The 24325-nt window shown below is 42.2% G+C and overlaps 1 protein-coding gene and 1 long non-coding RNA gene across 4 annotated transcripts in view; one reads left to right on the top strand and one right to left on the bottom strand.

Moving 5' to 3' along the window:
- Kat6a (lysine acetyltransferase 6A) overlaps nt 1–17428 on the bottom strand; it is a 72889-nt gene extending 55461 nt beyond the window's left edge. For 2 of the 3 annotated variants that reach the window (XM_059244890.1, XM_059244892.1), the window contains exons 1-3: nt 17306–17428; nt 15189–15275; nt 13976–14889 (exon numbers count right to left, since the gene is read on the bottom strand). In XM_059244890.1, the coding sequence (XP_059100873.1) occupies nt 13976–14575 (600 nt within the window). In that variant the 5' untranslated portion in view covers nt 14576–14889; nt 15189–15275; nt 17306–17428. The remainder of the gene's footprint in view (nt 1–13975; nt 14890–15188; nt 15276–17305) is intronic. The other variant, XM_059244891.1, reaches the window with a different exon arrangement.
- The window catches only part of LOC131894584 (uncharacterized), a 44205-nt gene continuing 37069 nt past the window's right edge, over nt 17190–24325 (top strand). The window contains exon 1 of the long non-coding RNA XR_009374955.1: nt 17190–17390. This is a non-coding gene — a long non-coding RNA (uncharacterized LOC131894584). The remainder of the gene's footprint in view (nt 17391–24325) is intronic.

Here is a 24325-nt window from a genome sequence, read left to right as displayed (position 1 = left end):
TGAAAGCTAAGAAATGAGAATCCATTGTGGCAAACAGCTCTAATCTCAACAACTGGGATTCAGAGGTGAAAGATCAAGAGTTCGAAGTCACCTTAGCTACACAGTGTAAGGTCAGACCTCGTCTCAAACAAAGCAAACATAGAAATTTAAAGACTATTTTAATCTAAAAAGAGCAAACAAACAAATGACAAAGCCAAATGAATTATGTAGCATGCAAGAAAAATAAAAGAAAGTCTACTGAAAAATTACATATAAAAAGTTCCCAACACCCCAAAGCACAAATTTAACAACAAATTATAGCAGGTACTTGCCTAGCACATTAACCAATATACTGTCATTTATGTTTCCCTTTTTTTTTGGGGGGGGGCGGTTTCGAGACAGGGTTTCTCTGTGTAGCTTTGCGCCTTTCCTGGGACTCATTTGGTAGCCCAGGTTGGCCTCGAACTCACAGAAATCCACCTGCCTCTGCCTCCCGAGTGCTGGGATTAAAGGTGTGCGCCACCACCGCCAGGCCTTATGTTTCCTTTTTATCTTTATAAAACCTGACCACAAAGCAACCATATAAAACATTTCTTTTGCTTGGCAATAAAATGAACTTATTATTTAATCTGTCTTGACTTATCTGTGCTAACTGTCCTAAAACTTAGGATTTTTCACTATTTTTATTACATAGATTTAAGCTATACCATATATTTTGACATATATACATACTAAAATGATTGATGATATATATCTATGTGTTATGTATGTAAGAATATAAAATGGTACAAGCAAATTTGCACATCCACCATTTCTTGACTTCCTTTATATCTGCTGTGGAACCAGTACCTTAAATGTACTCCTTCTCAGGAAAATTCACAGATGTTTACAGATGTTACTATTACCTACAGCCCTCCTAATTATGTCAGATCCTCAGACCTGTGTATTCTACATGACCGTGATTTTCATCTTTGGTTTACATCCAATTTCCACAAAATTGCTGGGTATTCAATTCTTTCCGTTGTTTTTTAGAACGTGTGCGCGCGCGCGCTCGCGCGCACGCGCACACACACGCACTCACACACACGTGCACACACACACGCGCGCGCACACACACACACACACACACACACACACACACACACACACACAAACACCACATTTTATTGACTGCCTGGCCTTGTTACTTAATGTAATGTACTACAACCTTATCCATATTGTGGCAATGGCATGACTTTTGCTTTGTTTTAAGGTAGAATAATGAATGCAAGTGTATTTCAGTTTGTCCATTGACCCTTCAATAGACACATACAGTATTTCCCTATGTTGGCTATCAAGTGTTATGCTTTAATGATGATACATACCAATATCTTCAGAAGCTAGCATCTTCATTTGTTTTGGTCATATGCCCAGAAAAAAAGACAGTTGGGTCATGTGATAATTATACTTTTAATTTTTTGAGGTGCCTCCATATTGTTTTCCACAGTGGCTGTCCTAATTTACATTTTTACCAACAATACACTAAAATTCTCTCTATCCACAAGCACTTGTTAACTCTTACCTTTAAAAAGTGTCTTTTCTTTGACTGTTTCATCCGTGTGTGTAATGAATTTTAGTTGTTCTTACACATGTCCCAACCCTCTCATCCCTGTGTGGTCTCTCTTACAACGCAGGGTGAAAACATCATGAAGCCTAGGACGACAGCAACAGTGAAAAGGGAGTGGATCTACCAAACTGAGAGCTGTGGTGGGAAGCCTCCTGGCTTCTATTGAAATGATGCATTTTCTTGTCTTCTCAACTGAGAAATGGTTCCTTAAACTCCTGGTCTACTCTTACACAACAAGAAGAAAGTGTTCACGTTTGCCTCACTGATGTGTTCCTCCCCTGTTGAATCAGTTTTCCAGTAAGCAAACCCTTCTTTCCCCTTGCTTTTTTAAAATAAGTAACTATATCGTACTTGGTTTGGAAGTTACCCTAACCATGAATCAATTAAAGCATAGTACTGTAATAAAAGCTTCTTTAAAAGTTCAAAGCATAGGGCTGGAGAGATGGAGCAGCAGTAAAGAGCATTGGCTGATCTTTCAGAGGTCTCAGGTTCTGTTCCCAGCACCCACGTGGTAGCTCACAACCACCTCTAACTCTAGTTCCAGGACATCTAACACCTTCTTCTGGCTTCTGTGGGGACTATTCACATGCTGGTGAAGCATTATCCATACTCATAAAATTAAAATAAAATTTAAAAAAACACAAAGCATGCTGAACCTATTTGGTGGTGCATGCTTTTAATTCCAGCACTTGGGAGGCATAGACAGGCAGATTTCTGTGAGTTCAAGGCCAGCCAGGGCTACACAGTGAGGCAGTATCTCAAAACAAAATAAATAAAAATAAAAAAACATATAAAACACAATGTTTGTTTGGGAGGGTAGTGACTTCAAAACTGAGACTTAGGAGACTGGAGAGAAGGTTCAATGTTTAAGAGCACTTCCTGCTCTTGCCAAGGTTCTGGGTTCTGTTCCCAGTATCCACATGGTATACACATGAGTACAATGGCATACACTCTCATATAGTAGGGCACAGAGCAACTCAAGTGGCAGGTCACAAGTCATATATGTTATGGTACAAAAAGTGTTTAAGCAGAGGGGTAATTTCAACTTTAAAAAGTGGTAATACTAGCAAACATAGAGCACCTTTGTACTATTCCTAGGATTTTATTATGCTTTGTATTGTCAAATACAGCAACTATTTGTATGGCTATTGCAACTGAATTACAGATAAATAAAATTAACACTTCAGTTTCTCAACTAGTCACGTTTTAAGAACTCATTTGCTAATTCTGGATATGGCTACTAGAGAAGACCATAGCTCCACAGTACTTTTATCACTACACAAGTTTCATAACGCTGATGTACATTAACATAAACTCTCATAGCTACATTATGAAATAAACACTCTGTTAATCTCCATTTTATATGGAAAAAAATGTGGTACAGAAATATTAAGCAAACTACCTAAAGTCTTAAAGCAAGCAGTACCAGTGTGGAATGCTAACCCTGGTCTGAGATTTAAGCCTATGTTCTTAATCCCTTCAGATGAAGTCATTCTGGGCAACTGTGTTGGCTAGAAAGAGAGGATGATATTAGAGGCAGGAAAACCAATGAGGGAACTAAGGTCAGGCACATAAGAACAGTAGGCTAGAACGGAGATGAGGTTCATTAACAGAGTTATTCAAAAGTATAACAAGAGTGGGAACAGCTCAGAACTAAATCTAAAGACAACAAATGAGGTATGAAAAATAACATGGAAGTTCCCATCTTAAGAGTTAGTCAATAGGAATGGCTCTTACTATATAGTAACAAATTAGGAGAGCACAGACATTAAAAATAACAAATCCCATCAGAGTCATTACCAGTGAGAAATAATACAGATAAAAGCTACCCAGTGAGTTATCCAAGTCCAGAAATCAGAAGAGAGGTCTAGAATTAAGATAGAAAATTCACCATCAGTGCAGAGAGAGGTCTAGAGATAACTCAGGGAGGTGTAAACAATAATAATAGATAGACCATAAGGATAACAACAAGCAAGATACATGCACAAGATAAAATGCCAGGAAATTTTCTTTAGTCATTACCAGAAAGACAGGAGGAGGGAAGAAAAATGCTTAAGAAAGAATTATCCCAGAGGTGGAGGGAGAAAAGAACAGTCAACAAGTACAAGAAGCTGCTTGAAGGTCAAGTAAAACAAGCCTGAAAATAGCCAACAAGAACAATTTAAAGCCAGGTGTGGTAGCACTTACCTGTAAACCCAGGCTCAAGAGACAGAATCAAGATCAATAGTTCAAAGCTAGCATAGGCTACATAACAAGACCCCATGTCCAAAACAGGAAAAAGAACAAATTATAAGAATACTGTAGGGGTAAAAGCCAGACTGCAGCAGATGTGGAGTGAATGTGTGGACTTTTTACAAGCTTCAAGATAGTAACAAGGCAGGGGCTGGAGAAATGATTTAGGCACTGGCACTCTTCCAGAGCCCCAGAGCTGGATTCCAAGCACCAACATGGTGACTCATAAGGGGCTGTAACTCTGGTTCCTGGGGAATGAGCTTATGTAGATGGATAGGTTCAATTCTATCTATAAAGAAGAATATAGGAGTATGTGTTAGGATGAAGAAGTCAAAGAGACTGAAGGAAATACTGAATTACTGTAGTGCACACAGATTATATAGAGAGAAATCTCAGAGTATAACCCTATCACATGGCTGGGTGAATCAGTCCTGTAGAAGAGTGAGAAAGGAAAATGTTTGCCTTAATTTTTTTAAGGTAAGGATGCAAGAATACAGGAAATAACACAGGACAACTCATAACCCTGAAATTAGAAGAACAGCATTTAAAGGCCAGTGAAATGCTTCCACGAGTACTTGAAACCATGCATGACAACCTAGGACCTACACGGTACACGGAAGAGAACCAAACTGACTCCTACAAGTTGAACTTGGCCTTACACACACACACACACACACACACACACACACACACACACACACACACACTCTTTTAAAAAACAGTGTTAACACAGTACCCCCAATCAGAATCATGAAGGTGATTTAAACAGTGAAAATAGTAGGAATAAGGAGAAAGGGGACAATTAAGGAAATGGTAATTGGAAATAAAGAATTTAGGTTTCCAGAAGTACACAGTCCTGTGTCCAAAACATTTTCCCAGAGTGCAAAGTATGTTATCTCACTTATCTAAATTTCAATTACTATATTAAACTCACTTCTTTTATCCCCTGCAATCCTCAAGCAGTTCCTACTCCAGAGGTCCTGGCTCTAAGCACTAGAGAAGGGGTACTTATCTTCCACTGCACTTTAAATACACACAGAGACACTCTCCACCTCTGATGGGGTCTAATTTGTTTTCCTGGCTATTTTTTAAAGTTCCTCTGGTTTTTTTGTTTTGTTTTGTTTTTTTGTTGTTGTTTTTTTTTTCTTTTTTTCGGTTTTTTTGAGACAGGGTTTCTCTGTGTAGCTTTGCGCCTTTCCTGGAACTCACTTAGTAGTCCAGGCTGGCCTCGAACTCACAGAGATCCACCTGGCTCTGCCTCCCGAGTGCTGGGATTAAAGGAGTGCGCCACCACCGCCCGGCCTTCCTCTGGTTTTTCTAAAGACAATTAATGTCAAGACCTACTGCTTTGGAAAGAACAGGGATTTCCATGGGCGTGGTGGTGCATGCCTTTGATCCCAGTACTAGTGAGGCAGAGGCAGGTTCAAGGCCAGCCTAGTCTCCATAGTGAGTTCCAGGTCAGCCAGGGCTACATTCAGAGACCTGTCTTGAAAATACCAAAAAAAGAAAGAACAGGAATTTTCATCTAGGTAATTGTCTCTCTCAAGAGGCTGAGCCTTGAGGATTATCGAAAATTCAAAGCCATCCTGAGCCACAGTGAGATCTTGTCTCAAGAAAATTTAAAAAAAAAAAGAGTAAACAAGAAAATATTGAAAGAGAATGTAAACACTATTAATCAGATATTTAAAGAGTCCCTAAATAACAGACTTGGAAATACTGATATACAACACCACACTCAAAGCATCAATATATTATGTTCTGAGTTCTGTTTATTATAAATTATAGAAAACTCTGGAATTAAATGCTTCACTGTAGCCAAAGATTCAGAAAACACAGAACCTATACTCTGCTAAATTAAAAGAACTGCAAACCAACAGCTCTCTATTTACTGCAGTTCACTATTTACTGGAGGGAAATCTGGCCCCGATCTAGGTCTGATAATACGTCTATACATACAGAATCTACTCACTCTACACAAATGGAAAGGCACAGGAGTGAGCGATCTTCTTTTACAGACAGTAAACTCTTACACACTTTTTTTCTACTCCCCAACTTGTTGTCTGCTGCTTTCCCTGTATAGTTTACTGGTAATATTACAAATTTCTCAAGCTTGTCCTGGATACTTAACACTAAACATACATTGAGTGCTGAATGTAACACTTTTTTTTTTTTGAGATAGGCTCTTGCTATGTAACCCAAGCTAGCTTGAGTCTCAAAATCCTCCACACATGTGCTGTGACACATGTGCCCCCCAGACAGACAGACACACACACACACACACACACACACACACACGCACATAAATAAAATGAACACATCTGCAGAAAAAGCCAATCCCTAAGTGTCTTTACAAAATTATACCACATGTATAAATACCATATATTATTTTTAAAAATTGAGACTAATCCAGTTCCATTTTGATAACATGACCAAAAATCTACTATTTGGGGCAGTTCTGGGGACTCGAACCCAGGGCCTTGCATACACTAGCAAGTGCAATGAGTCAAAGCCAGTCCTGCACACTCTCTACCACCTGTGTCACCACAGCCTCATCCTTTTTGCACTACTTTTTACATTTACAAGTTTTTTTTTTGTTTTCTTTTTTTTAAATGAACAATAGTTCTGCTAAGCAGGACAAGTATTCATTGCATTCTTAATAAACTATCACAACAATAGGCTAATTACCAATTACAAATTATTCTTACTAACATCACTACTCTAATGAGATAAAATATGAAACAGTAATACTATAAAGGCTATTTCCAAACCACTAAAACTGTGTGAGTCTTCATTCTCAGTAACTTGAAAACATATCCCATTTTATTTATTTTTTGTTTGTTTGTTTTTTAACAACCCGTTTTAGTCAGTATCTCTACCATAAAAATCTAAGCTGTGGGCTGGAGAGAAGGCTCAGCAGCTTAGAGCACTTACTGCTCTTCTAGAAGGTCTGTGTTCAGTTCCTGGCAACCACACAGGGCTGCTCACAGTGAAGTCCAACAACTCTAGCCTCTGTGAGTATCTGCACACACGTTCTACAAATTTAGAATACAAGTTCCAATTAAATTAGATGATCTGAGCTATCCTAATTAATCATTGTATTGAGAAACAAGTAATTATAGGAAGCAGGAGATTTACCACTTAATCTTTCTAATCCAGGTTACTTACCTAGCTGAGCAATGCACTCAAGATTAATTAAAACTCTCTCTTTTCCAACAAAATGTTTCAGTAAATTATAATTCTGCTCAAAAATATTCTACAGATTTGGACAATCATCACAAAAATCTAGTTACACCAAGGCTGGAAAGATGACTCGGTGGTCAAGAGCACTGACTGCTCTTCCACAAGACTCCCACAATGCACACTACAGCTAACAACCATCTGTAACTCCAGTTCCAGGAGATCTGACACCCTCTTCTGGCCTCTGTGGGAACTGCATTCACATAGCACACATACATGCAGGCAAAACACTCATACAACATAAAAGAAAAATAAATACATCTTTTTAAAAAAGACTAGTAACATGGAACATAAACTATATACTATAGTACCCCACAGCTAACCAAGTCAACAGATATATCAGCATTCCAGAAGAGATGGTCCTTTCGCTTCCAAGTATTGTGAGTAGCCTACACAGGTGCTCAACACTTATTTGAATTAACTGGCAACTAAAAGTGAAATTACTTCTAGCCTACACCTTCCTTTCTCCATCACTGTCAAATATACTCTGGAGATGTATATATGTCTGTGTTTAGAATACAGATGTTCATAACAGCAAGTCAACCCATTTTCTATAGAAACTGACTAGGTAGTTTCAAAGAGAGGAAGGAAAATAGTTAAAATATAATGAAAGGAGGAAATATATAATCCATCCAGAGGAGAAATCATTTCTCACCTTTGAGTTCATTGTATTATAACTCTGAAAGCGAGCTCTACACACCTTTGGGGAAAGTCATTCAGTAAATACACTATTGAAAATAGCATATGAAATGAAAATCATTTTAAAATATAGAACAAATCTCATCAATTGTAATTTCAGTAATATAAAAGCAACTGAGAACAGCTCAAAATTCAAAGTACACTCTACTGATCAGTGCACATGAAATTCTACTCAAAGGAAACACAATCTTCCTAAACATATACTTCCAAATATAGTCATTTCAGCTAGGAACACTATGCACTACAGCTATGTAGCAATGAACAGGTCTTTCTAATCAAAGCAAACCAGTAGCTTTCTACTGAATGAAATGTCCTCAACGCAATGCCTCAGGAAAGGTCTTCAGGTCAGCTGCAAACTACTGTACAATGGCTCTCAGGGGTCTTTCCAAAAGTCAAGTCCCAGAATCCTAGAATTTGTATTCGTCCTGCACTGTATTATCAACTGGCTGCTTTTTAAAGAATATACACAAGTGACACTTAGTGTAAGGCCGACATTTTTAAAATTAAAATGCTACATGTAGCTCAGTGACAGTTCATTCTTAAGAGTTCCTGTCTGAGACTCCTGCATGCATACAGAATGACTGACAAATACACACAGAGAGAGTTCAAGCAAAGGGAATTACTATAAATACAAGTACTGAGGCATTCTAATAAAAACATACAATAACTGATGCACAGCAATGCCACTAACTCATCCCATTAGATCATTTAATAGTAATGATAATAAGTCCAATCATATTTTACTTAGCTTTATGGGATCAAGAAACAGTTCCTACAGATAGGTGTTCTTGTACCACCAAACCACAAAACAGGGCTTTATTTACTTGTCCACTTGAACATTTTAACATATACTCAAATGCCCAATGACAGAGAACTGCTTGTTAATTCTACATCAATTCCTGATGACAAGATGTCAACATAAAGGAAAGAAATCCGTTTACCACCTTTTACACAATGCTTAGAATCTGAAATATTTCAGATCCCAGAGTTCCTCAATTTTTTTTAATATTTGCATAGACACCAGCAGCTGAATATCCCTCATCTAAAAACCCCAAATCTAAAACCCAGGAGCATTTTGGATCTTTACGCTTAGTAAGAGCAATCACTTTGTTGGTCAAAAGTTTCAGAACTGGAAGTATTTGAGATTGTTAAGATTACAGATCATCAATCTGTAAAAGTATGCTTCCAGCTCGCAAAGTTCAAAGGGCAAACTGAACCCTGAAATAGATCTCTAAAATTCTCACCAATGAGGGTTAGGAATATAGCTCAATTTGTAGAGTACTTGGCTAACATATGAGACTCTGGAATCAATCTACACATCAACTGCCAGTGGATGGCACATGCCTGTAATCCCAGCGTATGGAAGGTGGAGACAGGAAGGTAAGAAGTTCAAGGTCATGTTCAGCTACACTAGAAATTCAAAATCAGTCTAGGATATATGAGATCTTCTCTCAAATACTAAGTAAGTAATAATTTTCAAAAAATTTAAGAGAATGGAGATGGCTTAGTGGTTCCCATACCCACATCAGACTGCTCACAAGTGCCTATAAATCCAGCTCCAGAGAATCCAATGCCTTCTTCTGGCCTTCTAGAGTACATGCACACACACACAAGCACATAAATAAATAATAAAATAAATCTTTTTAAATTAAAATGCACTATATTGGACCCTTGGTAAATGGATAAAACTAGAAAAGATCCTATTGAGGGAGGTAATCAAGACCTAGAAAGGGGCCGGGTGGTAGTGGTGCAAGACTTTAATCCCAGCACTCAGGAGGCAGAGCCAGGTGGATTCCTGTGAGTTCGAGGCCAGCCTGGGCTACCAAGTGAGTTCCAGGAAAAGGCGCAAAGCTACACAGAGAAACCCTGTCTGGAAAAACCAAAAAAAAAAAAAAAACAAAAAAACAAAAAAAAAAAAAAAAAAAAAAGACCTAGAAAGACAAACATCACATATTTTATTTGTGATTCCTAGTTCCAAGTCTTCAGATGTGAATATATAACCTGGAGTAAATGCAGAAACCAGGAAAGTATAAAGGGACCATGGGGCAGGGAAGAGCAATAGAGAGGAATAGCAGGGTTCGAGTCATCTGATAAGGAAAAATGGGGGGGGGACACTCGGGGGAGAGGGAGATAAACACAGAGGAAAGAGGGAGGGAGTAAAATAATAGTAAGGACTGTCTAAAAGAGTTGTAAGCATATTATTATCTATCTAGCTAAAATTACATATAATAATATCTAAGTATGTGTACACATACACATACATAGTTTAAATGAAATCCTCCCATCTGGGCTGACAATACTCCCATAAGCTATAAATAAAAACTCTAACATTAGGCATGAGAAGCCCTGCTTTGAGTTGGTAGTCAGGGCTGTCCAAGAGACTGAGACTCCCAAAACATAGAGCCCACTGCTGCTGTTGTCCTTGGTTGCCCTCCAGAGGAGGAAGACAAGTCCCACTGCTGTAGAAATCATGTACTTCAGACACTGGACCCAGAGGACCTGGGCTGAATCTGACCTATAGCTCCTCCCTGAGGACTAGCCTTCATCTTACCAGAAGGTACCATGCAAACGTCTAAGGAAGGGTCACAACCAACAGTCCCGCCCAGCTGTAACACCTGTGACCCCCAACAACGTCCAGCAAGGCACAACCCCCTAAGGATGCAGTAGTCGCATGCACACCTTGTGAGTAACCAACAGCTCTCTAGTTGGACTTAAGACCTGCTCAGCAAGAGGCAAATCATGCCTGGTACTGGAAACGTAGCCAGCTTCCCAGGGCTAGTGAAGTACTGGTCTTTACTAACCCAGCATCAACCCCAACTCTAATCTCAATACGCATCCTCATACCCACAGGTAAGTGCAGCTCTCACTCCTCATCAAAGACACTGCCCTTTGCAACAGAGACCATTACAGAAAACCACAGCTGATCAAAACGAGAGCTGTAAAGGCACAACACAAACCCTGCACCTAGGCTGAGTTCTCATTTCACAAGAGCAGGAGGAGAGATTTTTAAGAGTCAAGGAAACAGAAGTTTGCTGTACGACTGTGTCTCCCAGAAATGTCAGAGAAGCTACACCCATGAAGTCTCATTAACATGGCTGCCTAAACAAGCCCTGAACTATGAAGACTCCAATGGACATGCTACCATAGAAGAGGGAAGTGTGAGGGAACGCAAGCCTAAACAAAGAGCTGCAGGCAACTGAAGAATGCTAGAGAGGGAGAAATGGGCTTCTACACAGAAAAGTCCCCCTAACTGGGTCTCCAGTCCCGAGCCTGAGATCACAGACATACAGTAATAGTACACAGACTGAGTAGGTTAGATTTATGTATTTAGAAAAGTAGATACATTTATATGTATATATGTAACAACTAAAGAAAAAGGCAATAAATTTGAGAGACTAAGGAGGGGCATGGGAGGGGTTTGAAGGAGGAAAGGGAAGGGGCAAATAAAATAAAAACTATTATTAAAAAATAAAATAATTCACCAATAAAATATACCACTGCCAGACATGATGGTACATGCCTCAATCCCAGTACTAGGAGATGAGGCAGGAGGATTTCTACAAGGCTGAACCCAATTTGGGCTACCTAGAAAGGCACTGTCTCAACACCCCCACACACAAGAAAACAAAAGAAAAATACTCTAATTGTTATTTTTAATGGGATGCTAATAACTACAATGAAGGATAGTGAGACGGCTCAGAGATTAAGAGCTCTTGCTGCTCTTCCACGGGACCCAAGCTCAGTTGGCAGCACCCACTTCATGCAACCCACAACCATCTATTCCTCTAGCTCTAAAGGATCAGACACCTTCCTCTGGCCTCTGTGAGCACACACACAATGACAGTAAAATATAATATACACGGGGGCTCCTTCCAGAGGGAGGGGAGGTAAATGCAGAGATGGAAGGAGCTAAAGACAAACAGCAGGACACAAGTGATTGACAGGGAAGATGGGAAAGGAGGTACTCTTTAGGGACAGGGGAGGAAGGTGAATGCAGGAGGAGGGAGAGGTGAGCAAAGTAACAGTAAGGACGTCTGTAAAAGCCACAAGGAATCATACCATTAACCACTTACACACACACAACTATAATACATGGAATTCTGTGTATAAATGTGCATAAACATACAGTTTTCGTGAACTTTTATCATCTGGACTGACAGTGCCTCCTCTAATAACCAAAGACCACCGAATATAAACCCAACACCAGACATGAGAAACCTCTTTTGAGTGGTTGGTCAGGGCTGTCCAAGAGACTCTGCACCCATTGCTGTTGTCCTTGGTTGCCCTCCAGAGATGGAAGGTAAGTCCCGATCACTGAAGACACCATGCTCTTCAGACACAGAGCCCAGGGGCTCCTGAGCTGGAACTGACCTGAATGTCCACTCCCTGAGGAGTAGCTTTCACAGTACCAGGAGGCACCATGGTAAGGTTCCAAAGGAGGGAGGCCACCATAATCTTACACAGCTACGATGCCTATGAACCACATCAAGTACCAAGAGGGCATGATAACCTTCAGGGGGCAACAGTGGCACACAGACCTTGGCAGCAGCAAACAGCTCTCTAATTGGACTTCAGACCGGCTCAGCAAGAAGGTGAGACAACGCCTGATAATGGAAACCTAGCTGACCCCTCAGTGCTAGCGAAGTCATGGTTACTGGAGAAGAGACTACAACCACTAATTTACTACCTCCCTACCAACAACCTATGAACATCTGTCCTTCTACCACAGAGAAGTGCAGTCTTCAGCCCTCATCAAGGAAACTTCTCTTTGTAACAACTGGAGACTACTACAGAAAACCACAACCAATCAATATGCAGTTGTGGACGACAGTCCCAATGGACACATCTACAAAATTAAACAAGGATGATACTTATGAGCATGCCGAACTAGACAGAGAAGTCTACAAGGCCTCACCCCTACACAAGGAACTACAGGCAACTGGGGAAAGCTAAGAATCAGAGAGGTGGCTTTCCCCAGGGGAAAAACACAATTGGTTGTCCAGTGCCAAACAGCCACGAAAACATAATACAAGTAACACTTGAGGACTGAACAGGCTATAATCGGGAATATATATATGTATGTACGTATGCAATGTATATATGTAAATATATGTGTGTATGTATGTATATATATGCAAAGACAATTAGTGACAAAAGAGGCCATGAATTTGAAGGAGAGTGGGGAGGTGTGTATGGGAGGGTTTGGAGGGAGGAAAGGGAATGGAGAAACACTGTAATTATATTACCATTTCAAAAATTATACAACAAAAACCTTCTCCCGGAAGTAGCTTCCGTGCTATATACAGTAAGGTGTACAACAAATTAACAGCTCACTCTACAAGCAACAATTCAGAGTACCTTCTACTGACAAGACACTCTAGCAATGTAAAAGAACAGTCACACACAAGTCTTCCTGGCCCCAAATATTCTACCTAAGGGCCAAAATGTACTATTAAGCTACACCCACAAGGACATAAAATAACAGCAACAGCACACAACAGAGTAAGGTACATGTGTCTGGACAAAACGCCCCAGAACTTTTTATAATACAGAATACTGTATTCCTGTCCCATGTAACTATAGCTGTCACAAATAATAACATTTAGTATTTCATCATATACAAAGCCACCCTGGGTGTGGTGGCACACACCTGTAATTCCAGCCCTTCTTGGAAGACAGAGCCAAGAAGATGATAAGGTCTGAGGCCAGCTTGGGCTTTACAGCAAGACCCCCTTTCTCAGAAAAAAAACAAAACAAAACAAAATGTAACACATGATAGGAAGCTATACAAAACACAGATGTAAGAATAACTGATGTGCTAGCCCCTACTATGAATCATAAGAATCTGTCTCATTCCTGTCTAATGACAGCCTGAAACAAAATGGAAAAAGAGAGGAAAGATTCCTTGGAGTGAGCCACTCCTTTCCAAGTCAAATCTCTAGCATTTCTAAGTTCATCAAGTTGCAATAGTAAGGTACGGTAAGAACCTTTAATCAAAAGTTTTCATGCTAAGCTAAGTATGTTCTTGTAGTTAAGTCAACATTCTATACTGTGAATCTTAGACTTCAAAGATTTTAAAGTACTAGAACATTAGCATCTATTAAGTTTTCACAGCTAGAACTCACCAGTTTCCTGAGTCTTGACCATCTATGTATCTTCCTAGAAATGTGAACATGAATCCTAGTCTTAACTGCAGTCAACACTGATGCGAATGCTTCTTACCTTATCTTTCTCATGTGGAAGCAGTGACACTGGAGGTAAACAAGAGAGCGACTCACAGCCCTCCTTCCCATCAGCACTGGCTGCCTTAGTGTTGAGCCGGTAGAGAGGTCCATCTTTAAGGAGTCTGCCATGGCCAACAGCACGCTTGATGGCCAATCTCAACTGCTGGTGAAAGCCAGAGGCAGCAGTGCCTCCATAGGCAGCAGACACATCCTTCTGGCTTTTCAAAAAGCGTTCAATACTTTTCAAAGTTGAGCCACCAGACTCTGACAAGCCCTCAAATGCCCGTTTGAGTAATTTATTCCAATCCACACTTTGCTTATTATCCAATTTTCCATGGTTTCGGGGTTTAGGAAGAGCTATTCGCCCAGGATTATCAGGATCTTTATAGGAATTGAGACCTTTGTTTGAGACTTTTAAAATTGTCCCATCTTTAACACTCAACTCCAACTGCTCTAGAACAGTTTTGCGATCCAAGCCATGGGATGAAGACACTGCATTGCAAATCCTTTCTTCTGAAGGTCGCTGTTTCTGCTTCTTGACTTTTTTGATGGCCTCCAAAATCCACTCCGTGTACAAGGGGTTAGCGAGTTTTACCATGGTGAGGGATTCCGTATATCCATAGAGTCGCTACCCCTTATCCTGATGCTGAGTAAGTCTTACACCATGGAAAACAAGATTCTCGGAGGGTGGGAACCAGTTAACCATAGCATACAAGATTTCTGGCCTGAGTCTTCCCTCCTTCACAAAACAGAACTGCAACCTACTTTTACCTTAGAAATCAAAACAACTGGTTTTTTTTGAAGTGTCTTCAAACTCCTCAATAGCACCACACATTGGTCTCTATTCCACATAGACTCTTGTACTCCATACATCTCATTCACAGCTTCGAGCAGAAAATGAGCATCTTACGCCTGAAAAGCAATTAAAATAATGTCAGTTTTCTATCAAGGCCCACTCTATAAAAAAGTTATCAACTGAAACATCCTAGTCTTTTCTTAAAACAATGTGTTTATCAAGCACTCTTTAGAGTTTAAATGGTACTATCAATATTCCAAAACAATCACTGGAAACCACTGGAATAAAAACAGAAGGAAAAGAAGATATGAGTATTTAAGGTAAAATGAGGAAATTAAAAGAGATGTTCCAGGAATGACCTTAAGCTATAAGTAACCAGAGGAGTGCTAGTTTGTCCTACACAATCTGTGCTCACCAGTCTACGGGTTCAACTCTTCCTCCACATTTTTCCCCAAGAAACTATTCAGTACTTCAACAAGTGTCTGGTTTAGTAGAAAGAATCCTGCAATGAAAGCAAGAGCGAATCAGCTTTCAAAGTTCCAGCGGAGAGAAAACAGCCAATAAGATATGCAGAAAACCACTGAGGACAATTGGACTAGTTCATCTACTACAGGAAATAAGCATGCTTCATGTATTACAATAAGGATAATAATGCAAACATAAACAATGAAAATAGCTTGGTGTGAAAGCACTTAAAGAATTTTAAAATAACCCAATTTCATTCAAACTTTCACACTCATATACTGAAGAGAATAACAACTGTCAAAGTGCTTATAAACAATGCACAGATAAACCAGAAATAAGGCCTAGAATCACTAGGATCAAATGCACATGCTACACATGAAATGTATAGTATAGAAAATAAGTATTGTCTGTCTGTGTGTTTACAGAGAATATATATGATAAAGATGTGAATTTGAAATTACTATCTCAGAGTGAACATTAGTCAGCAAAACAATAACAAACACTTTGAGGTCAAGAATCCAGCAGATACGCATTTTTTATTCACTAAAATAATGAATTCCAAATTTTTCCCTCCAAAACTAAGTTTAACTTTGAACTTCTCCTGTTCTGGAGAGCATGTACAACATAAGTACAGCTAAAAAAGGGGAGGGGGAAGTCATGTCCTCCAGCAAGTAGTCTTAATAGTGTCGTTAAAAGCAAAAGGAAAACTGATACATGTTGGGGAAGAAACAGTACTATAACTCCGATAAGAAGGAAAGGGTACAACAAAACATTAGCACCTGGGGCAAAATGTATTTCAAAATAAGCTAACTCAAAGAAGTCTCGGGGGAGAGGGAGGCAGCTTCATTTTGGTGAAAGTCTTAAGAGAACAAATAACAGGATTATTACTCCAGTAAAGTTTATAGAGAGAGAGACATTAACTTTAAAATAACGAGAATTGGGATCTAAGAAGCTGGGAGCGTCCTGTGTGGTTAAGATTTCAGGTGAAAGAATGAATGACAGTCACTCATTGTCTTTCCGGCCGGAAGTTTCCCCAATCTCCAGGTCTGCAGAAACCAAGGCGCTGAGGATCTGAACCCTAACTCTCAGAAAGTTACACTAGCTGCCAGACAGACAGACCAGCCGGCTCCAAAAGCCCTTCCCGCTCTGCCTGCCAACCCGAGGCACATCTTCGCGCCCTCGATTTAAAACCCAAGGAACTTTAAAAACTTGAAGCGGCAGAGCCTGCGAGTTTGCCCGCGGACCGCTTCGCCGTTCCCATTCTATGGAAACACAGCCCGAAGAGTAAGTTAACAATGAAATCACGTGGAGTTAGGAGCACCGTCAGCTCGGTCCCCAGCCCCAAGCTCTCTCGGCTCCGAGGGGGCCGGCTCCGAAGAGCAGTGAAGGGGGGACACCGGCTGTGACGGAGCCTGACAGGTCGGGCAGGTCCGGCCCAAAGTCGCAGAGCTCTTGACAGGCAAAGCCGCCGCCGCCACCCGGCCCGGCCCGGGGCTGACAGTCCGACAGACACAACACCACACGTGCCGCCTGCTCCGCACCACAGCACCCACCAGGCTTGTCACCCCCGGCTCGGCTCAACCCCGCTCGGGTCTCCGCGCACTACTCGGCAACAGCCCGGAGTGCGCGCCCGGCGCCGGGAGCGGCGGGCGGGCGGGCGGGCGGGCGGGCGGACGGCGGGCGCGCCCCCGAGGGAGAGCGGGCGAGCCCGCACAGCAGCCCCAGGCTCCGCGGCCTGGACGCTCGCCGCCCGGGAAGCGCCGGCTCCGGGGAGCGGGCCGCCGGCGGAGCGAGGGCGCCGAGCCGTAGGCGCGGACCGGGCAGGCGGGCAGGCAGGCGGCGCGGGCGGGCGGGCGGGCGGCGCGGGCTGGGCCGCGGAGTCGGACGCGAGGGGGCGGCCGCGGCGCCTAGCCCGAGGCCTGGCGCAGAGCAGCGGGAGGCGGCGCAGGCCGCGGCGGGGCCTGCAGCCGCCCGCCGACCCCGCGAGGCGCCCAAGGAGACTCCGGGGCGGCGGAGCCTCGGGCTCGGCGGCTGGAAGCGACCGGGGGCGGCCCCTCGGCTACTTACCTGGGGGGAAGACAGCCGGGATCCCGGGGGCCCGGGCCGGACCGCGGAGATGCCCCAAACTGACACGGCCGCCATCTTGGAGACAGTGAGCTCCGACTGGGGGGAGGGGAGGCCAGGCGGCGGAACAGCCGCGGGGGGAGGGGAGCGTCGCGAGGGAACGGCTGCCTGGGGAGGGAGCTGGAACAGCCTGCGCGGGAGGGAGGGGAGGAGCGCGGAGGGGCGCGGCGGGAGGGCAGCCGGGTAGCTGGAAGAGCCGGCTGGTCGCCGGGAAGGGCCGGAGGGCGGGGCGGCCGGGGAAGGGAAGAGCCGCTGGGCGGGTCACGTGGGGCCGGTACAAAAGGCCGCAGCCAGGCTGGGAGCGGGAGTTGGCCGGGCTGGAGGCCAACAGCTGGGGGTGTCCCTCCTCCTCCTTCTCCTCCTCCTCTCGCCGGCCGCTGAGGTCTGGCGGATGGCGAGGCCCCCAAGCGGAAGGTGCACCCGGATTACATAGCCCGGGAAACTTGGGGCCGGGCGCTTGGGTGGGGCGGCTCCGGCGCGACGACGCCGAAACCGGTAGCTAAGTCGGCTCGGAGCGCCCCGCGTCTGTTGCCATTCGCAGGCACTTTGCTGTACAGCCCGGGCTCGCACCGTGTCTGTCTTCGGTGGTGCCGCTTCCCTGGCGCGGCGCGGCGCCCCAATGCTGGGCGCGGGGAGACGCGGGTCGCACGCGTGCACAAGTTGCTTTCACCCTCGCCTTTCTGCCCTCTGCACCCAAACCGCTACTCCCTGTGGCTCCAAGAATCGAGTCTGGCCAGCAAGGGAGAGGGCATGAACTTGGGTACCCTGCCAGCTAGCAAGATGCCCACCCCGGCACACTCCTTGTCCCCCTGCCCAGAAGTTGCTAGACCTCCATGGAAACATCTCTATAAGGAACATCACCCACCGAGCTTAGGACTTGGACAAGGTCACGTAGCTATTATGACACACACTGGCATATGGGACCTGGGTCTTATCCTTTCGGGCCCTGTGCAGATTCTGTTTGTCTACATTGATGGCTGAACCTCAGATTGACACTCAGCCAGGGCAGGTCTGTCCTGTCTTGGCTACCTGTTTCTTTGTCTTGTCTTTGGTCCAGTAAAAACTCTTAGGAGATTGTGTCACACACTCATACTCCTTCATTGGAAAGACACATATTAAATGCTCAACAGTTTGAAAAGTGTATTGCTGCTACCCGACTTCTATCTGCTTTGCGCCCCGAGACGTCATTTTATCACAGCTTTACCTTAAAAAAAAAAAAAAAAAAAAAAACCTGCTAGTTGCTGCTATACCTTTGGTGTTTACTTCTTTTCTGAACTAATGTGGCATTTGCTTTATTCATTTTACACTTAAGGTGTAGTCCTAATCATTTTAATATAGTCCCAGATAAATGTTCTTCCACAGTGCCGTTTGGCATCAACAGAGTCTAATTAACATGATGTACAAAGGTTAGGGCTCACTTTTCGTGAATAAGCAATTGTAAGCTGCTGAGAGATAAGTTTACACCTCGTGTCTTGTGTCAAAACCTCATTCTCTGCTTTCAGATCTGTGTAGCCCTTCTCCACCCCAATTCTTGGCCAGACTATTAAGCACTGTAGACTGTTAAAGCCATCCCATATTAGTAATAGCCTGGAAAACTCCCATGAAGGGCCTGCAGTGCCCTATACTGACATTGACATTGATAACAAGCAGTTGTAGATTTATTGAATCACCCTTAATCACTTATTTCCAAGCCCCGGATTATATTACATTACTATTAGAAGAGAAATTTGGAGATGGGAGGCTCACCACTCAGCTCAAGAGGCAGTGAGTAATCTGTGTCAAGGGACTGTGGTGGAGGGGGATGGAGCAAGGCACTTAGTATCACCGTCCAGCCTCCAAGAATGGACACACATATGTGGTTTTTTTAGATATATGTTACTAAATGGCATACTCAGAGATCTTTAAGTTTTTCAGCAAAGACAAATTAATTTTTGCAAGTGAAAAAGACACCTGCCGTTCAAAAGGACAGGATTTATTTTAGCTTAACTCTTCGGTTTTGTTGGGGATTTTTGTTTTGTTTGTTGATTTTTGTGACAGTTCAGACAGTTGAAGGTTATTTCCTCTGTCAACCAAAAAACCACAGCCCTCATCTTAAAGGGTATAAGAGAGCTTATTCTCCATCCATTCCGTGTGACTATGGCCCGGGACATAATTTCTTCCTTTGTAACTTCATTAAAGCCAAGATTAGTATTATTTAACACTTAGAAATTTACCACGTGGGAATTTAATATCATAGACAATTGTAAAAATCCAATTACTGAAGTATTTAAGAAACAAAAAGTAAGAGAGATGTTCAGTTACTCTGTGCTCAGTTGTCAGTGGTGTTGCAGATGAGTATCATCCGGCATTTTCAAAGTTCACCATGAATGTGCTCTCCGATGACGTGAGAAAGTTCACCCCCTTGAGTTTTCTCTTCTAGGGTTGAATCAGAAGTACCTGGATACAGTTCTGATCTTTTCATCAGAAGGGAGTCTTTGATGTGATGACTTTTTTCCTTTTAGTTGATGAAGTCATCAGGTTTTCTCTAGCCTTAGATGAGGACTGTGATTTTAATTTTAGTCCATAGATAAAAGTCCTTTACAGTGTTTGTGTTATTTGTTTGTCTAATAGACCAAATTGTATGAACAGATTTAAATATTTGTCCATTAAAGCAAGTTTCACAATCACTATTCAATTTGTTAGGAATATTCAAAATCGATAGAACTCTCCAAACAGAATTGTTTTTTATGGTTAAAGCAATAACTGACTAAAAAGAAAAGGCTTTTGTAATTAGACAAAAAAAAAATTGTCTATGATATTTACTATTTCTACCTGGTATATTTCTAAGTGATAAAATAGTATTAACTTTGGTTTTTATGAAGGTACAAATGAAGATATTACATCCTTTCATTTGATCATGCCTTTTTGTTATGACTGTTTGCTTACCCTAAACCCCTACCTTATTCAAAACTAGTGTTTAAAAGATTCAAGAGTTTTCACTGTGTGTGTGTGTGTGTGTGTGTGTGTGTGTGTGTGTGTGTGTACACATATGTTATCTATACTTGGATAAAACAAAAAAATAGTTTTTCAATTAAATTTGAACTCCACTTACTCTAGCTAGAGAGACCCAAAGATTTGTGTTAACCTTTTTTATCCAAGTTATACAAAAGACATCAATCTCTAATAACAACATTCTTGATGTTTTATACCTTAAGTACGGATGTTTCTTGTATCTAAAATCTAAAACATTTTAGATACAAGAATGATTAGCTGGCTTTTAAAATGAATTAAACAACATTTATTTTATTAGTTGAAAGTGGGGAGATGAATGGCTTTATTCAAAGTTCAAAGTTCTGTTTCTAAGCATTTAAATACAAGTGAGATAGCTCCTAGAGTTGAAATAACTATAAATACAGGGGAAACATATAGTCAATCTAGTTTTTAAATTAGGCAAATTTTTATTATTTTAGACGTGTCCTTCATCTGTTACCTTCGTTCCATTAGGCCACACTGTGTTCTTGATTACTTAAGTTTAGATCTAGTAACACTGTTCTGTGTCACATGTAAACGTTATGTCAGATAAAGAGAGTGCAGGAAAAATAATTCATATCTGGGTCATGATGGCTAATAGTTTTGACATGATCGGGAGTTTCTTTCTTTCTTTTTTTGGGAGTTTCTTTCTTAATGGCTTTACCAGCTGTTCATCTCTCCCAAAAACAGCTGCCCTGCCCACTACTCGGCTCATCTACATCAGATCCTAGGAATGAGCCTTCCTAGCTCTGAGGGACTTCATAATACTTCATAAATAACATGTCCCCATGTGCATAAAATGGGATCCTTGGTCAACAGAGGGAATTATGGATGAGAAGCCCTGGAAAGAAGATGTGTCTGCAGGGACTCATGGACTGATGGGAACTGCAGTACAATGGAATGTGACAGGTCTGGAGACTAATTACCTAACCTGTGCCTAGCATTAGCCCTGCAACAGCCATTCCTTGCCTACCTCTATGTCAAAGGTGAGTAATAGATAAGATTTTTTGTAATTTATTAACTGAAAAGCTCAGGATGTCACCAGGTAGCATCTTAGGCCTTTAGAACACCTTTGCTCATCTTGCTGTGCCTGCCTCGGTGATGTACCCACCAATGTCTTTTAACCTTGCCTTGATTTATAGCTTTCTTTGTTCTGTAAAACTATAATAATAAACTTCACGAATCTCCTCCCACATTGGAACATAGAATTCGGGGTAACCTAAATCTGTGTTCCTGGGCCACAGTCACTCAGAATTGCTGTAGAATAAACTGTCTCTTATTCCTTTTAAGTCGAAAGGAAATGTGCTTGTCTGTGCTAGCTGGGGAATATGTGTTTAGGTTGATTTCTGTGCTACTCTTGGGGCTGGCTTCCTCAGCTCCAACCATAAGGTCCCCATCTCCCACTGGACCTCAGGGTTATCTTGCCTCTTTACACAAATGTGAGTGTGTTCCAGACACTGATGACCAATCAGTCCCTTATATGTGTCTTCCCTAGGAGTGCCGATAAAATCCTTCTGACCTTCCTAGGGTTTGTCTGTTCAGTTTTCGATTAGGCCTGAGGCCGTTGCATGTTGTGGGGTGTTCCCCCTGACACATGGATGGGAGGGAACAAGTGCCTCATTGGGGTCTTTATGATCAGGCACTTAATACAATTCTTGTGACAGGCTTGGCCATGTCACAGGAGGGAACATCACGGAGAAAGCAGAATTAGACATTAGAAGAGCGTCAGGAAACACAGGCCAAATGAAAATAAAACAGAAACCAAAATACCTTCAAAGTTTCAAAAACCAAATTGCCTTTAGAGACCAGAAAGCAAACAAACAAAACTGAACTAAATGTCTTAAAATGCTTTCAAAGCAAACGAGCTAGAGACCTTCAATATGTGAAAGCAGACCAGATCGGTAGCTATCAAATTAGGTCCTTCGTCAGCCATCTCAGAAACCAAGAACTGGCCAACAATCCACCTGAGAAAATAAGCAATGGCCTGGACTCGGTGGCTCCACGCGGGTACCCAGCTCATCCAGTGAAGACTGGATCATTCTCTGAGCCCCATGTTATGGCTCCATAATTGTCAATAAGAAGGCCACATCTCTCATCTGAAAGGGAATGAGAGCTGGTTTATTTTGGAGCTGTTCTAATGACTACAGCTTGGGACACAGATTTAGGGTGCCCCAAATTCCGTGTTCTAACATGGAAGCAGTTTCACGAAGCTTTAGAGTTTTACAGGACAAAGAAAGTCATAAATCAAGGCAAGTTTAAAATACACTGGTGGGTGCTTTAGCGAAGCGGTTACAGCAAGCTGGGAGACGCTTTTTGATAGGCCTGAGATGCTATCTGTGACATTCTTAGCTTTTGAGTTGGTAGAAGTCTGCTAAATTAAGATTTCAAAAGATTTTTATCTGTTGGTCACAGGATGCTAGTAGGCAAGGAATGGCCGTTCCTGGCTAAAGCTAGCTCAAGATAAGGTAATTAGCCTTTGGACCAGCAACATTCCATTCTCTCCATAGCACTCTGGTTCTAATGAGTCAGTCCCTCTCTGTAGACACAGCTTCTCTCCAGGAGTTCTTAGTCACACCTTAATTCATTTGCTCTAGAAACCCCTGCTTTCAGCTATTCTTGGTAACCATGTTTTATGCATTCCAAGTCAGTTCAAAAGTCAAAGAGACTAACTTTATCTTGTTTTCACGGGAAGTATTTTCGGTACATTCACATGTAATATAGTAACTGGTAAAATGTAGGCTTATGATTACTATATTTATGTTTTGTTCTATTCTGGTTAATCCATTTTGTATCTTTTGTTCTATCTTGCCTTCTTTTGAGTTAACTAAAGTATCTCAATTACAGGAGCCAGAAGGATGGTTCAGCAGTTATGAGCGCTTGTTGCTCTTTCAAAGGACCTCAGTTCAGTTCCCAGCCTTGGTCCCCACACGGTTCCAGCAACTGGGGACCAAGTATTCAAATATATGAGCCCTTCCTCTAGGGTCTCCTCTACAATCCATGACTTCATTAGCCCTTGACTGTTGACTAAGTTTCCAGTACCAGGCATAGTTTCCCTCCCGTTGAGCAGGTCTTAAAAAGCTGTTGGATAATACAAAGGTATGAAAGCCACTTATTGCTCCCTTATGTGTATAATGCCATGCCAGTCATTTTTGTAGTTCATACGCATAATAGCTCAGTAGGGCTATGGGTTGTGTCCTCCCTTGGAAGCTCACACAGTACCTTCTGGTACCATGAAAGCTAGTCCTTGGGGAGAAGGCTTTTGGGTCAGATCCCACTCTGATCCTGTGGGTCCTGCATCCAGTGTACATGGTGTCTATAGCAATTGAGATTTATCTTCAACTTCTAGGATGCATCCAAGGGCAACAACAATCAGCTGTATGTTTTAGGGACCACTTGGACAGCCCTGACCAACAACTCCAAAAGGGGTTTCCAATGCCTGGTATTAGGTAGATAGTTTATGGTTCTTGGGGGAAGCATTGTCAGCCCAGATTGGAAATTTTTACTTAAACTACATTTGTGTATAACACACACACACACACACACACACACACACACACACACACACATATATATATATAGACACACACACACATAGGTATTATATGTAATTGTAAGCAGAAAATAACATGATTCCTTGTGACTTTTTCAGACATCCTTACTGTTATTTTGCCCTCCTCCCTCTGTCTTCTGTAGGGAGCAGGAAACCCTAAGTGAGTAAAGACCTGGGTGTATTGTTGACAATGACATGGCCATGTCAAGGACCTCACAGCCTCACAGTGACAGAGGAATGGCAAAGCCTTCCTCTGGTATGGATGCTGATAGTGTGTGTAGAAAAATGTCAGCCATAGCTTTCTCCCCATTGAATGTTATAGCCTGAAGATTGCTCCTCTACAGAAACTGCTCCCACCCAAATTAGCTAAACCTGGCCTTGATCCAGATCTACACCATAAACCC

This window comes from Peromyscus eremicus, chromosome 17, assembly GCF_949786415.1.
Source record: "Peromyscus eremicus chromosome 17, PerEre_H2_v1, whole genome shotgun sequence".
NCBI lineage: Eukaryota > Metazoa > Chordata > Mammalia > Rodentia > Cricetidae > Peromyscus > Peromyscus eremicus.
The sequence above is the reverse complement of the archived record's forward strand: the minus strand, read 5'-3'. Positions and strand labels throughout refer to the sequence as shown.